Source organism: Rhea americana, unplaced genomic scaffold (assembly GCF_003343005.1).
Source record: "Rhea americana isolate MKP2758 unplaced genomic scaffold, rheAme1 scaffold_145, whole genome shotgun sequence".
Classification (NCBI taxonomy): Eukaryota; Metazoa; Chordata; class Aves; order Rheiformes; family Rheidae; genus Rhea; species Rhea americana.
Window position 1 is genome coordinate 31,861 of NW_028185539.1, and position 15,413 is coordinate 47,273.

Below are 15,413 nucleotides of genomic sequence, written 5' to 3' on the forward strand. Positions count from 1 at the left end.
TTTATAGCTTAGGTGGAATTTAAAATTTCAATAGGAAAGAATGCAGAGTGTGCTGCTGAAGCTTTGAAACATAGAAAGTTTTTTTTTTTCTTCTACATGGACTTTTATAGCTTAGGTGGAATTTAAAATTTCAATAGGAAAGAATGCAGAGTGTGCTGCTGAAGCTTTGAAACATAGAAAGTATGAGGTTTAGGAATGTGTGKTTTTTGAATATGGTATATAGTTAAAACATATACCTTAGTGTTATTAAAGAAAACTTGGAACTCATACACTCAGATAGAAAATCACCTTATTAAGTAATATTTTTTTGTTCTATTTGCAGAAGCATTCAGATGACAAACTTTCATATTCAATTAAAACCAGAAATGGAACATACCTCCTGAAACTAAAGAAAAATAAGTATGTGATACCATGTCCTAAGGAATCGTTCCATTTTGGGATTTAGTTTGCTATAAACAAATATTTTTATACTGAAAAATGCTTGGAAGAAACCTTTTAATTGTCAGATTGTAGTAAGGCAAAAAGTTGTGATAAATAATGGCTGTATTATGCAAACAGATTTTTTATATTTTTCAGAATTATGTTTTAATTCATTTTTATTAGCACAACAAGAGAGTGGATTTTAGAAAATCGTTGTGGAAAGTAAGAATTTAGTTTAACATTAGCTCTTCATTAACTTGGTGTGGGGATCGTTAGCCATGTTGTACTTCAAGAAATGTATCTATTTTTGTTGCTCCTCATTCCTGAGTCCAGTCCCTAATGTAATACAGTCTGGTCAAATCCTACTGTATAGATATTTGGGTTAAAATATTTTTTAAAAAACTCTTTTCCAAATAATGTATCAAATTTTAAGGTATTTTGTTTCATGTCTACGGATTTTAATAATAATTTAGCTTGAGTGTGCTACTAACAGAATGTAGTACTTATGATTCAGGATTTATATCTTGGTTTTTAGCCTGGTAAAAGAGCAGCGGTTTATTTTTGTTTCCAGAAAGCTTGTTAGTGAAGACTTTAGAGTATATACCTATGGGGAAAATGGGAAACGGGAGACTACGCAATCAAAAATCAAGGTATTATATCTACTGAAGTTCCCTATTTGTGTAAGTTTCTTCAACCCAGGGAGCCAAGCTTTTTGCATTGAAGGTCATATTAACAATTTGTTAGAACTGAAGACTACAACAAGATGCGTATGCATCTAAATGAATTCTCAAAGCAAAAACAAGTATATGCAACCATTCACTCTGAATGTCTTCATATTTCTATGATGGCACAGTGAAAATTGATTACATTTTTGGCAGCAGAAGGGAAAGTACAAGTGATGCACATAAAGTATCTAGAGAAGAAAAGTAAATTTGCTGGAAAATAGGCTTTCCTCAGTTTTGACATTTGTGATACTTATGTTTAACAGTTCTTGTTGATATAAAACATAACACTGCCTTATGATGGAGTGTGCTTATCTTCGTACTGTGTATGATGATGCAGCATCACTGTTTTCCAAGATATGAAAGAAAACTCTAGAAATTTATGCCAAGATTGGATTTGAGCTGGCTGATTATGTTGCCATTGCATACTATACAGTTAAAAGTACGGTGGCAATATCAAACCTCTAGTTTTGAGACTCTGAATAAAGGATGCCTTAAGCACACTTTTAATTTCAACATGAAACATGTGAGCCCAGTAAAACTTAATTGAGTGCTTCAGTAATGAGAAAGCTTCTTTTGGTATAATTAATTTAAGGTTTTCTTGCGTTTCAGACACACTGTTATTATCACGGCACTGTTGAAGGAGTCGCTGACTCGATGCTTGCTCTTAGCACCTGTAATGGCCTTAGGTATTACCACTTACTTTTTACTTTAAGATAATTAATTGTGCAATACCTCAGCAAAAAGCAGTTAAAAAAAATCRGTTGTTATTGCTATTCATCAAACAGCTAGAAAAAAACCCACTGTTCTATATTGCAAGTATTTTCTGTATATTAACACCTTAATATTTTAATGTGGTGTATCTGTCCCACTGCACAGATATTGTTGATGGGCTGCATTTATAAATTAGYTTTCAGAACAATGGAAATTTTTCAAATACAATACAGTTATGTTAATCTGAGATGCAGCCAAGTTAATTTATGAAAGGCATATGTTCTTGGTGTTCTCCCAAGTTCTTCCTGCAGAATCTGTCTATGCAAGATGACAAAAAGAAATGGCATGAACAGCAAATTGTGCAGGCAGCAAGACTATGTGTACAGTGTTTCAGAGCTCCCTGGGCTCATTTAACCAGGCTGTTCAGCTGATCTTTGGATGTACTTGTAGGTTCTTGAAGCCTTGTTCAGTTTGATCTCTTTTGGACAGGCAGGAAGGGTCAAATGTGAAAGTTCACCTAACCATCCTTCCTGTATAGTATCAAAGTGAGATGCCAGTCAATAAATAGTGGCATTTCCTGGCAAATAATCAGCATACTGATATTGCAGTTAACATTTGACCTCACTAAACAGAACAGAAATATCATTTTGGATGTTCTGCAAACTTAGGCAGACTCAACTCCTTCAGTTACTTTGAACACCTGTTTTCTGAGGATTTTCTTTCACAAGCTAGTAACAAGAGAATTCCTTTTCTAAATATAGTTTAAGATTCTGGAGAACAAGATAATAGCTTCTGAAAGATTCTCTTACAGCAAATAGACATGAACCAGGTGTTTCTGAGTCATGGACAAATGCAAAATGTTTTTACTTAGTTGCACTCGGTAGTGTAATATCACTATTTCCCTATTAAACACACTGGTGATTTTAGCCTCTCTTTCCATCTTAAAAGGTCTCTTTTTCAGAAAAGTTAGATTACTTTAGCAACATGGAGCTAGAAGTGAGACTAGAGATATGGACCAAAAGATTCAGCTCTGTATCCACAATCCAATCTCATTAATTCAGTAAGGATTAGGCTTCCCTACTAAATGATTCAAGGAGGACACACTTGTGTACAATTATTTTTTAAAAGTTCTATTTTGTCTTTTGAGATATTGTTGTGCATTTGAACTTAGCCCCCATACTAAGAGAGTTTATTTTAAGATAATAATTTATTTCAATATGGTGGTATGAAGAGTCATAGTTTTTAAATATTCAGCTTTTATTCACTCATCTAGTCATAATTGTGAGGGAAAATGGTGGAATAATTTTTCATTCTTTTATGATTACTAGAGGAGTTCTCTACATTGGTGGCAAGTGGTATGGAATGGAGCCACTCAACACGTCCAGCACATTTGAACACATTTTTTACCAGTTAGAAGATGTGCAGTATACCCCTTTCCGATGTGGTGTGCTGAATGACAGTCTTCATCATGAAAAGACATTTGTGAAGCATTCTGTGAAATATGCATTTTTATCAAACAGCACCTCTAGTGGGAAAAAGCTTTGGAGGGTAAATATATTTCTACTTCTCCCTCAAGGGAGGTGGTCCAACCCTTTCCTCAGGCCGTTCCAGCAGCCAGGAGTCTATAGAGCTCTTGCTTTGGCATGGTATATCATTCTAGGTGGGTTTGGCTTGGCTGGCCACTTTCTTATGACCTTAATTTTCATGGACCCCAAACTAGTGGGAGTTACTGCTAAGGAAATCTTAAAATAGAAAAACAGCACCATGGAAATTTAGCATCCCTTCAAGCCAGCCTTTAGCAGAAGAACAGAGAGTGTGATGTGAAAGACCTGAAGCTGTCTTTCAGCTCATACCTGTCAGTGTCTGACCAGAAGTTGCTGACATTTAGATATTTATGTGGAAATCTAAAACAAATTGTCCTTGGAGGCCACATTAAAAATGGATTGTTGCCTTGTAAATACATCAAATACAAACCACGAGGAAAAAAATAAATTTTATAAAGTAAAACTTATAAGTCATTATGTTAACTTACTCTTCTTTCTAATTTACAGAAGAAGCGCACTGTCTTGCCACAGAAAAGCTATGTGGAATTATTTATGGTTGTGGATAACAACAGGGTAATTGTTTTATCCAATGATAAATACATTTTATTAAATTATTAAAACTTTTCTCTGACATTTTCATATAATATTTTACAGTTTTTGCTGAAGAAATCTGACTCTGCTGCAGTGCAAAAGGAGGTAGTTGAGCTGATAAATTATGTTGATGGGGTAGGTGAGTTCAGTTACATTCAGTAGTTTCTGCTTTATCATAGTTTACAAAATGACTAATGCAGTAAATTTTACAATTATGTTCTGAAATTGTATTTGGAAGTTATTTATCAATATTTAATATAGTTAAAGAATGTCATGAATCTGTGCACAAGGCTTGCAGATGTGCAGGCAAGAACAGAGATGCAAGATATTTTTAAATCAATTCTGTATGCTCCCAGACTTCGGCTGCTCCAGGAACCTGAGGTCTCCAGTATATTTTATATTGCCAAGAAGAGTCTTTCGCTTGTTTGTAGCTTGTTTTTTATTAAGCAAAATGTCAGAGCTGTGAAGAATTCCGTAGGATCTCGAATCATCTCTTCCCAATTTCTCCTTAAGACAGTTAGCTAAAGAAACAAGTGAATGTGGCTGTTCCARCCTCTCACATCTGAAAGTTATGTTTAAGTATCTCTGTGAAGTAGATGACCTTCAGTCACATATTCTTTCCTCATGTAAAACTAAGTGTTAATAATTAAAATAAACAAAACTTATGCTTCCATTGTTATGTTCAGCCTAATGTGCTGCTGTAATCTTACAGAATTCAGTTGAACCACACTGATGAACAGTAATTATCATTGTGTATTTCCAGATGTACAGAGCTTTAAACATCCAGATTGTTTTGGTTGGATTAGAGATCTGGTCAGATACAAATCAAATATCTGTAATGGATGGTTCAGCTGGAGACGTACTGAGTAGATTTGTTTCTTGGAGACAAAAAGATCTTCTTAAACGATCGAGAAATGACGTTAGCCATCTCATGATGTAAGTTTTGGTTCAGTGCAAAAMCTGGTCGCTCTGCCAGTGTTGTTTATGTATAAGATTTTGTTTTTGTATATGGATGAAAATATAACTGGAGCAAAGTTCACTCAACTTTTAAGCTGTTTTAACTAGGAAAAACATCARGAAACTATTTTTAGAATGGAATCCTTATTATCAGTCAACTCACTGACATAGCAGACTTATGTGATCATTGCTTTTAAGCAATGTTGTTCAGCTGTTCATGATTAATAACAGTGAAACCCTGATATAGTGGCAAATTTCTTCTTGATTCCAGAAAGACCAAATTTTGTATTGCAGTATTTGTGTATTTCTCCATGGAAATCACTAACTTTCGGGTCTTATTGCAATAACGCCTTCAAACTGCTTTTGTTGCAGAGGGAGAAACTCTTACAATGGAGCCATCGGAATGGCTTTTGTAGGTGGCATCTGTTCACAAGTCCAGGGAGGGTCAATCAGCACTGTAAGTGAATAACTTTGTGATTAAYGTGAGAAGCTACAAAGGAATAGCTATAGATGTACTGCTAGTGAGACAGAGAGGTCTCACAGCAATTGAATGCTTTCTTCTATGCATTCACACAACCCGAAGTTGTAGCTACTGCTGTTGCCACTGCTGACATTGTTACTGCAGAGGTACCTTTGATACATACTGATAAATAACATACACTTTGTTTACCTCTTTGGCCAAGTCACTGAGGACTTCAAGACCAGGCTAGGGATGGTATGGTTTCTTTTGCTGAGATTCTTATGTAAAGATTTGTACGTATTATTATACYTAACGTAAAAAATAAATGTATTTCCCAGTTTCTCTGTTCTTCACATTCCAGTCTGCTTGACTAATTTAGTCCTGAAATCATTCTTCGATCACCTTAAGGGTTGTATTGGAAAAGCCCATCTTCATAACTTTAAGGTTCATAAGCACAGTATTTCTGGGAGGGAAGTGCTACCACAATGTAATATGTATTTTTTTGACTCTTTATGTGGATAGAGACTGAACTTAATGCACGATATTCTTAAGTGCTCAGAATTCTCCACAACAGGACTGTGAATGGAGAAAAATTCTCTATTTGGCAAAATTAACCAGAAACTACTTTTTCTCTCCTTCAGCCTTGAGGGCAAAACCAGCATCTCCTGAGGTACCTGTCTTTGTCATATGGATGCCATARTATCATGAACAATCTCAGAGCCAGATTCTGTTCCTTTTGTTTAACAATATGTTTTTCTTTGAAGACTCCATTGAAATCAATGACGTTACTGATTATCTATGATATTCAGAATATAATCCTGACTGAAAGAACAGAAAGAGTGGAAGACTCTGGCCCTACATTTTTTTTTTAAGTGATAAATAGTTTGGTCTTTCTGCTTCTTTCTTTGCAATGCTAGGTTCTGTCTACRTAGCTTCTGTGAGACTTGTGACTTGAATAAGTCAGTAGGTAGAAGTATATTGATTCCCATTAGTTTCATAAATAATTTTTAACATTGATTCTCTTTGTTAGTTTAATGATAACAATGTGTTACGTCATGCTACAGTAGTTGCACATGAATTGGGCCATAATCTTGGAATGAAACATGATGATAAAAGATGTCCTGCCTCCTTCATTATGTACAGCACAGATAAGTATGATTTCTATTTATTTTATTTTAATCATTGCTATTTATCTGTGGTARCCCTCAAGTGCTGCAAAATTCCCATGAATGTTAGAGAACTTCTGTGAATGGAGAGTTTGAGAAGTTTAATCAGAGAGGTGAACTCACTGACTTAGGACTTGACATCATTTTAATGTGTTTGAAACGTTACCTGTTTTCTGATCCAGTGATTCTTTAATTTTTAGCATTTGGAAAAGCTCACTTAACTTTGGGTTGTGTGTCCTCTTTTTTTGTTGTTGTTGTTGTTTTTTTTTAATGTTAGTTTATTGCTGATTTTTACCCTGCTGAGAATGCTCTTCATATACTCWCTGGATTTGTGCAAATGTGTCCTTCCATGGATTCCCTTAACCATCAATTTAAACAAAACCTCTCAGACTGTTTTTCCTTCAGTTCTTTTGTTCTTTGACTTCCCTTTCTTTAAGAGAAAAGATTATTTTATTTGTCCACACTTGTATTAATAAATCAGGGTAACTAAACACCGGACCAAACTGTTTTGGAAAGATGCATTCCTGAGTTCTTAGGGTTTCCAAATTGAAGTAATATTTTTTTCTGGAAAATACATTTTAAACACATTTGGGGATTCAGTACAGATGAGGAATTTTTGAAGCTTATTTCAAATAGGACATCAGAATAAATATTCCAATGGTCTGTTTTGCTTCTGAAAGTATCTCTGCATTTGTTATATATGATATCTTTTAACTTCAAGGAGTGCCATACTCTAATACAAGCTGAAGTAAAAATGGTCTCATGATCTCCTAACATCAAAAAACATAGTGTTTATAATAGATTGAATGATATTAAATGGTTTGAATTGCATTACTTTTTGTAGGAGAAATATTTATATAAAAATAACATCATGTTTTTCAGTGGATCCAGGAATTTCAGCACCTGTAGTGCAGATGATTTTGAGAATCTTATTCTAAATGGAGGAGGAAACTGCCTCAGAAATCCTCCCAAAACAAGTAATGTTTACAAAGAACCTGTCTGTGGTAATAATGTGGTGGATAGCAATGAAGAATGTGACTGTGGCAAACCTCAGGTATTACAGTGAAATTCAGCTGGATGCTTGTTCTTGCCTGGGCCTTTTAGCACATCTCATTTTCATTTTTATCTGAGAAATTTTCTTTGTAAGTTTACGTTGTTGCAAACAGCATGAAGATACATTTTAGAAACAGCCTAAAATCATACTTTGATTTTGATGTGAATGTAGCTAAGGGCTACCAGACTTCACAGAACTTTGAATCAAAGCCTGAGTAAGCAGTGTATTTCAGTGCAAAAAATGTGGAAATGCCATTGGTTTTTGTGCTGGCTTTTGCGACGTAGATCTGTTATATAGAAGGCAGTATTAAACTATCTAGCACTTACTGGATTCCTAATTGTAAYCCTTAAAATTAGCCAAAAACAAAGCTACATTTGTTAGTCATATTCACATTGTCTCAATGTCTCTCTCTCGAATAATGGGATATTTGACTCATTCTTTAGGAAACAGAAGTTTCTTAGACCACAGGTAAATCAAAAAGCTGTCAGCAAACCCAGGTTCTATTGTACAGGTCTTCTAACTCATGARAAGATATCAAAATTTTTCTACATCAAACTATAAATGTGGAGGAAAAATAAGATGGGAGGGGTGATAGGAAGTGTTTCTTAGAAATCAAAGAGTTTCTGCTTCTTTTAGTATCCATTTAGAATGTAATTTTCTCCTATATCCCTCTGTCACACTCATCCAAACAGAAATTCTTCTGAGGACTTGCTGGGGTATGCTGGGGTCTGTTAGAACAGAAAGGTATCAACCTCAGAATATGAAAGATAAAAGGTATATTTAATGTTTGATTGTCCATGCGCTTATTTTGACCATGTGCTTCCCCATTCCTTAGCTGTATAGTGAAGTAAAAACATTGTATCTCTGTGTATGTATCCCTCGGCTGTGCTTTAGGAATGCACAAGTCCTTGCTGTGATGCTGCAACCTGCAAACTCACTTCTGGATCACAATGTGCTCAAGGGCTGTGCTGTGAAAATTGCAAGGTAGGCTGTGTTGTAGTAAGATAAACTGATACTAATTACTAGTAATTTTTTTGTTTATACTTTTTTAAAACATAAACCAATGTTTTAAAGTGTTTTTAAAACATTTTGTTTAATTGTTTATGTTTATGAAGTTATTTATTGTAGTATCTCTTGACATATTTTCACATTATCAAAACTACATTCGACAGTAGAGAGCATGTAAGCAGAGAATTTGGGTCTAATGACTCTTGGCCAGTGGCTGAGAAATCAAGTGTCATCTCTGTGTCATCCCTTGTAGGAGGCAAGACTAATTAAGTGACTCAATAGCAATGATCTCCATTGTGCAAGCCCAAGCTTCTCCAAAGTCTATAATAGTTGACTGCTTTTTAATTTGTGCTTGTGTATGTGTTTTTACAATTTACCCTAATCCCATACACCACCACATGAAATTGAGGAAAATGTGGGACATTCATTAGGTACTGATCTGAAGAACTATTTTGTCTTTCTTAAAATCGTAAATGCTTCCCAGTTGTCACTGTTTCATGTTAGCGTTTCTGCTGTGCAAAATGAAAGTCTTTGTTTCTAGTTTAAAGTGGCAGGAGCAGAATGTAGGTCAAAAACGGATTTCTGTGATCTACCTGAATACTGCAATGGAAGCCATGCCTACTGCCCAGATGATGTTTATATCATGAATGGTTACCCATGTAACAACATGAAAGAATATTGCTACTATGGAGTATGCCAAAGTTTTGATTCACAATGTGAATCCATATATGGAAAAGGTATTTTTATAATTTTATATTAGAAGACTCCTAGTAGACATTTCAGATTTTTATTTTTCTTTCTYATATTTCTAAGGCAGTGTGATGGCTTATTGACATTTGTTATTATTCATACAGGAGCACGAAAAGCACCTGATGTGTGCTTTGAAAAAGCCAATATTAAAGGAGATAGGTTTGGAAACTGTGGAATGAGAGGTGGAGCATACAAGAAATGTCCTGTTCAGTAAGTCACTAGCAAATAAAAGCTAAGTCTAAAACCTTCAGCGTGAAAAAATTATCTTGTTACAGACTCCTAGGAGCATGAGATTTAGGAGAACATTTGCTTGAAATGCAAGCTGAAAAGTTCTACTGAACAGTGTATTTTCACTGATACCATTTCTTTCTCTGAGTCATCTTTTCTCTGAGTGTCATTTGTTCATTACAGGCATAGTCTATGTGGCAAGCTCCAGTGTACCTCTGTTAGTCTTCAAAATCTTCCTGTTTGGAGTGTTGTCAACAATGCATCTGGGGTTTTATGCTGGTCTTCTGACTTTGACTTAGGATCAGATATCCCTGATCCTGCTCAAGTTCATGAGGGAACAGCCTGTGGAGAAAGGAAGGTAAGACAAATCACAGCAGCATTACAGAATATGTTCCAACTGGAAGGTTTTCCATAACTTTCTAAATGTCAAACTGCATTGTAAATTTTCTTGTAATAATGTAGGTTAAAAACATGCAAAATACCTGTTTTTTAAGGAGATTGAGTGTTTGTATTAGCCTTTTGCAACAGAAAGACCTTTGTTTTGCTGCTTCAAATTTTACTTAGATTTATCTGAGAGAGAAAGCGTTATGAATCACCATTTCCTTTCTCCCATTTCTATACAGTAATATGATTTAAAATCTGCTTTTTCAGCTATGCACACACTCAAAATATTAATTAGCTCTTTAAAAACTTGATGCTACAAAGCAGTGGGATACATTATCAGTTACTCAGATTATTTCCATCAAAATGCTTTAAGAGAATCGTAGACAAGTACAGCTATGAAGTTGTAAAGTATTGATTGTTCTATCAGCTCATTTTCCTGACATTTAAGTAAAAGCTATACACTTTTAAACGTATGTATTTTTAGAGTGTATTTATAAAAGCACAGGCTTTTTTGAAATTTTTACTTTAACAATATTGAACACTTTTTTTCAGGCTTGTTTCAATTTTGAATGTGTTAATGTGAGTTTTCTGGGCTACAGCTGTGATATAAAGCAGAAGTGTAATGATAATGGGGTGAGTAGATGGTGTTTTCATGCCCTTTTTGTGGGAAAGAGAGAGAGGTGCAAAATCCCYGCATAAAACCAATGAACAGGCAGATGGCTTTGCTTTTTCTGATCTTTATTAGAAGTCAAATCCACTTTTCAATCTGTAATTCTTGTTGCTAACATACTGTAAACCTGTTAGCACTAATACTGACATTTTTTTTCTTAATTTCCCAAACAAATGTTCTTATATTTCTGAGTTGTCCAATTGTAAAAGAAAAATACTGTTTTGAGAAGGACAGTCTAATGATTCCTGATTTATATTTCTCTGTCAAAAATTAAAATAGCCTCCAGAGGTAGTAAAACTGAGGAGCTTTTATTTGAACTGTACTCTATTGCAGGCAAATAACAAAAAAAAAAAAAAGATTAAATGCTATGGATCTGTGGCACCGGTATCATTCATGGTGTTTTCAGATGTTATGGAGGGAAGAGCTTATTCCCAAACAGTGCTCCTTTCTCTATGTAATACTTGTTTCCATATGCAATTCTTAGTGTGGAACTCCAAGTATACCTTGGGGGTGGAAAGTGGTCACTTTCAAAAAGGTGTTCCTCATTTGGCTATTCTGTGTTGAACTGACTGCAGGTGTGCAACAACAATGGGAACTGCCACTGCAATTATGGATGGGCACCTCCTTTCTGCAACCAGTCAGGCTATGGTGGCAGTATCGACAGCGGTCCARCTCATATAGGTAGGACACTGAAACTGTATTTCATTCTGCCTCCACTGTCTGATAAAATAACCTACCGTACAAGAGTTTTTTTCACTCTCTTGTTTTGTTTTGTTTTTCTACTGCATGAGACACTCAGTTGTGGACTGATTAGGAGAATGAACTGGATTATCTGATGTGTAGATCTGTAGACTTCAAGGAAGTTAGTTGAGGAGAGAATTTGAGCTCAGGCCTATTTTGTCTGAGATCTAAACAATTAATATATGGTTTTTAATTACTGTTACATATTTAAAATATGAGTTATGACAGAAATACATGTCAGGTAGGAAGACTATAGCTTGAGAATGAAACAACAGCCCTTATATATGGAAAGGGTCTCACTAAAACCCTTGGAAGGATTAAGAGGGATTATCAGAGGGATTAAGGAGGTGCATGCAGCAAGCAGCACTTAGTTTGTCTAAAATTTTGGAAATTCTGCAAAGGGAAAATGGAGTAAATTTTGCTGGCCTTTAGACTGAGAGACCATGAAACCTGTTTTCCCTCTCTTTGTTTACAGATGAAATTCATCATCCTTAACTTTGCTAGGCAAAAAAAAAAAACAATTCATATTTCATCACATTTTAACAAATTCGTATTTTGGGAAAGGCAAAACTGTTGCTGGCAGGTCAAGGGAGGTGATACTGCCCCTTTATTCAGCCCTGGGGAGGCCTCATCTTGAGTCCTGTGTCCAGTTCTGGGCTTCCCAGGACAAGAGAGACATGGAGCTACTGGAGAGAGTCCAGCGTAGGGCTACAAAGATGATCAGAGGGCTGGAGCACCTGCCCTAGGAGAAACGGCTGCGGGAGCTGGGCCTCTTCAGCCTGGGGAAGAGAMGACTGAGAGGGGGATCTKRTCAATGTGTACAAGTACCTGAAGGGAGGGTGTCAAGGGGACGGGGACAAACTCTTTTCAGTTGTCCCATGTGACAGGACAAGAGGCAATGGGCAGAAATTGAAGCACAGGAAGTTCTGCCTGACCRTGAGGGGGAATTTCTTCCCTGTGAGAGTGACRGAGCCCTGGACCAGGTTGCCCAGAGAGGTTGTGGAGTCTCCTTCTCTGGAGACAGTCAAGGCCCGCCTGGATGCCACCCTGTCTACCATACTCTAGGTGACCCTGCTGAGTGGGGAGGTTGGACTRGATGATCTCCAGAGGTCGCTTCCAACCTTACTGATTCTATGATTCTATGAAAAGCTAGTAAGCAATCAAACCCGGGGTATAAGAAGACAAAGGTCATGCAAATCAAGTGTGTGTTAAACATATACAAAATGAATTTGTCTGATTTAGAGTTCTTCAAAAATATGTGGAAAAGTTTGTATGTTACACAACATGGGATGAGTAAGGAAGGAAGAACTTGTGATTACATAAGACCAAATCCTACTCTTCTGATTCAGAGCATTCTGTAAATTTCAGTGGTGCGACTATTTTTTATTTATAATAATTTGAAGATTGTAGTTTTTACAACAGAAAAGTGTTTCTTAGCAGCAAAATATTTTAATGTGAAGTTAAGTCAGAAGATTTCACATAATTTCAATTATTTTTGTTCTAGATACATCACTTAGAGATGGCCTGCTTGTGTTTTTCTTCCTTGTGTTGCCAATATTGATTGTTACTGTGATAGCAGTCGTTAAGCGGGATGCAATAAAAAGAAGGTTTTGCAGGAAAAGTAGAAGACAACACAGGTATTACTTTGTTACAAATGAGTATTTCAGCACTTGAGAGCATACTCCAAATTGACTGAGCAATTAGAAGCATTACATATATAGAGAGAATGTTGTACCTACTACAAGACTGCCTTGCTGCTAGTAATGTAGGTAATAATGTTAATCCAGATGCTCCAGCTGTGAGCTCTCAAGTGTTTTTTTTTTTCCTGCTATATATTGCACTTTCCTAATAGTTTTTCATAACTGCATTGCATGGTCACTGGGGAATAAAGTAGTGAAATTATTTGCCAAGACCAGAAAGTAGTGGAGTCAGAATCCAGATTTTTAAGCTGTAGCCTGGTCTTTTGAAATACATTGCTTCCCTGAATGTAATTAATCCAAATGGTGATTTTCATGATGATATGAATTTTATTTCAGGGATAACAATGTGCAGCAACCAAAACAAAATAATACAACAAGTCAGAATACAAGAAATAATGAGGTAAGACAGAAACATATTTGCACTATTTCATTTCCAAATTCCAATAAATAGTGTGCATTAATACCATCGAAGTCTCCAAGTATTTAAAAGGATTTATGATGTGGAAGACAAGACACATTTGCTGTAAACATTTAATTAGAATATTTAATAAGAACAACTTATAGGGAGACTTGCAAAACTACTTATTTCTCAGACATCCTTGTGTTGTGCTCTTAGGCACATAAATGTTATCTCATTTTACATAAATGGAAAACTGAAGCATGGAGAGTTTAGGTGGCTTATCTACTGTCCTTCCAAACATCTGATAGATAAGAGAGCAGAACTCAGAATTCCAGATTTCCTCCTCAGACCCCCAGTTCTGCCTGAAGCTTCACACACAAACTGTGCTTGCATCCAGATCTCCTCCAGGCCTCTTTGTTTTCCACAACCTGTATGGCCTATAATTGACCTAATATGTTTTGATGGTGAAAAGCACTGCCTTCATTAGCACATACACATTCCCATAAATACAAGCTCTGGGCTTTGATTTGTTGTAAAATACTGACCACAATTAATTTTTATATCATTTAGTTTTATTAATCAACTAATATTGARTAAATAGCCACACTATGAAATCTATGTTGTATGCTAACTTATTTTTCTGGTCTCTTTCCTAGCCTATCACATCAAGTCCTGATTTTTTTACCATATCACATTTTCCTAGTCCAAGGTTTGTAGTTTTTCAATGCTTCTTTACTTAATATTTGCTATTACAGTATCACTATAAGCAAGGTGCCTGAAGCCTTATGTCCTGCTTAGTGGGATTTTTCAGACAGCATCATGAGATAAAACAGCAAAGTTTCCAGTTAGTATGTATGCAACTGCAGAGAAGCTTGTCCAGTCCTGCTTTAGAAATGGCACGTCTTCTCTAAGCAATCTRGTAGATTTTTGTCTGTATTTTCTATTTATAGCAGATTAAATGCATGAAGGAGAAATTCTTACTGTTCTACTGCTTGTATAGAAACCAGCATAATGGGACACATAAATGCTACAGAAGTGGTGTGTGTGTGCGTATGTACAATGTTTACAAATGGGTAGTTAAGTACCAGATTAGAAATATGTTAGCAAGATGGACTTTCTAGCTGTAAATTGTTGTCCTCAGTCTTGAAATACTTCACAAAATGTGTTTTTCACRCTTTAGGCAGCCAGTACAAACCCAGTTTCCTGCAGTTCCTTCAAGACCTCTGCGACCCACCATCCCACCTAGACCAGCTGTCTGAAAGTTTTTGGAAGGCCTCACTAATTCAGACAATTAACTGATCTGAAAAAAAAAAAAGAAAAGTAAAAAATAACGGAATGCTCTAATATTTGTTTTCCTATCACAATATGAAGATTGGAGTCCTCCAGTGCCTTTCTTACGCAGTCAAAACACTTTCTGAAAGCTTATACCACTGAAAAAGACTTGATGTTCAGAGACACTGAATGTAAGATTTCACAATATCCCGTTATTTTGCTAAGAGCTGCTGTGGTGGTATTTGTGTCTGATCTACCTCATCTTTCTTTTTTTAAATCAAAGGCCTAAAGTTCAACTTGTTCCTTTTATCTATAACGGCATCAAGAAACAGAACTCTTCCAAAGTGTAGCCTTACCTGCAGTCCAAAGAGAAGTGCACTCTATTATTTAATGGACATAATTTATTCACCTCTAGTCACATGCTGCCACAAAAACTGTAACATAGATTGGCCTCTCAGGAAGCCCGCCTACCTCCTGGGCTATCCTCAAAGCTGTGTGCTGCCTAGAACCTCCGTGGTGGCTGCTCGGTGCAGTCCATACCTCTTATGCCCAGTTGTGGCTCTGAGCCTTTTCTTCAGTGTGAATGTATCAAAGCCAGGATCAGGATCCCACCTCTCATAACGTACTGGTCA

General features: G+C 36.0%; 1 protein-coding gene across 1 annotated transcript in view; it reads left to right on the forward strand.

Moving 5' to 3' along the window:
- LOC146599137 (disintegrin and metalloproteinase domain-containing protein 9-like) overlaps positions 1–15,296 on the forward strand; it is an 18,687-nt gene extending 3,391 nt beyond the window's left edge. The window contains exons 3-22 of the mRNA XM_085299079.1: positions 323–399; positions 992–1,070; positions 1,755–1,831; positions 3,185–3,404; positions 3,908–3,973; positions 4,055–4,126; positions 4,755–4,927; positions 5,321–5,405; positions 6,439–6,560; positions 7,457–7,628; positions 8,523–8,612; positions 9,178–9,373; positions 9,491–9,596; positions 9,798–9,972; positions 10,551–10,631; positions 11,244–11,349; positions 12,914–13,046; positions 13,446–13,509; positions 14,166–14,218; positions 14,690–15,296. Coding sequence (XP_085155205.1) covers positions 323–399; positions 992–1,070; positions 1,755–1,831; positions 3,185–3,404; positions 3,908–3,973; positions 4,055–4,126; positions 4,755–4,927; positions 5,321–5,405; positions 6,439–6,560; positions 7,457–7,628; positions 8,523–8,612; positions 9,178–9,373; positions 9,491–9,596; positions 9,798–9,972; positions 10,551–10,631; positions 11,244–11,349; positions 12,914–13,046; positions 13,446–13,509; positions 14,166–14,218; positions 14,690–14,768 — 2,226 coding nt within the window. The 3' untranslated portion in view covers positions 14,769–15,296. The remainder of the gene's footprint in view (positions 1–322; positions 400–991; positions 1,071–1,754; positions 1,832–3,184; positions 3,405–3,907; positions 3,974–4,054; positions 4,127–4,754; positions 4,928–5,320; positions 5,406–6,438; positions 6,561–7,456; positions 7,629–8,522; positions 8,613–9,177; positions 9,374–9,490; positions 9,597–9,797; positions 9,973–10,550; positions 10,632–11,243; positions 11,350–12,913; positions 13,047–13,445; positions 13,510–14,165; positions 14,219–14,689) is intronic.
- The last annotated feature ends 117 nt before the right edge of the window (positions 15,297–15,413 follow it).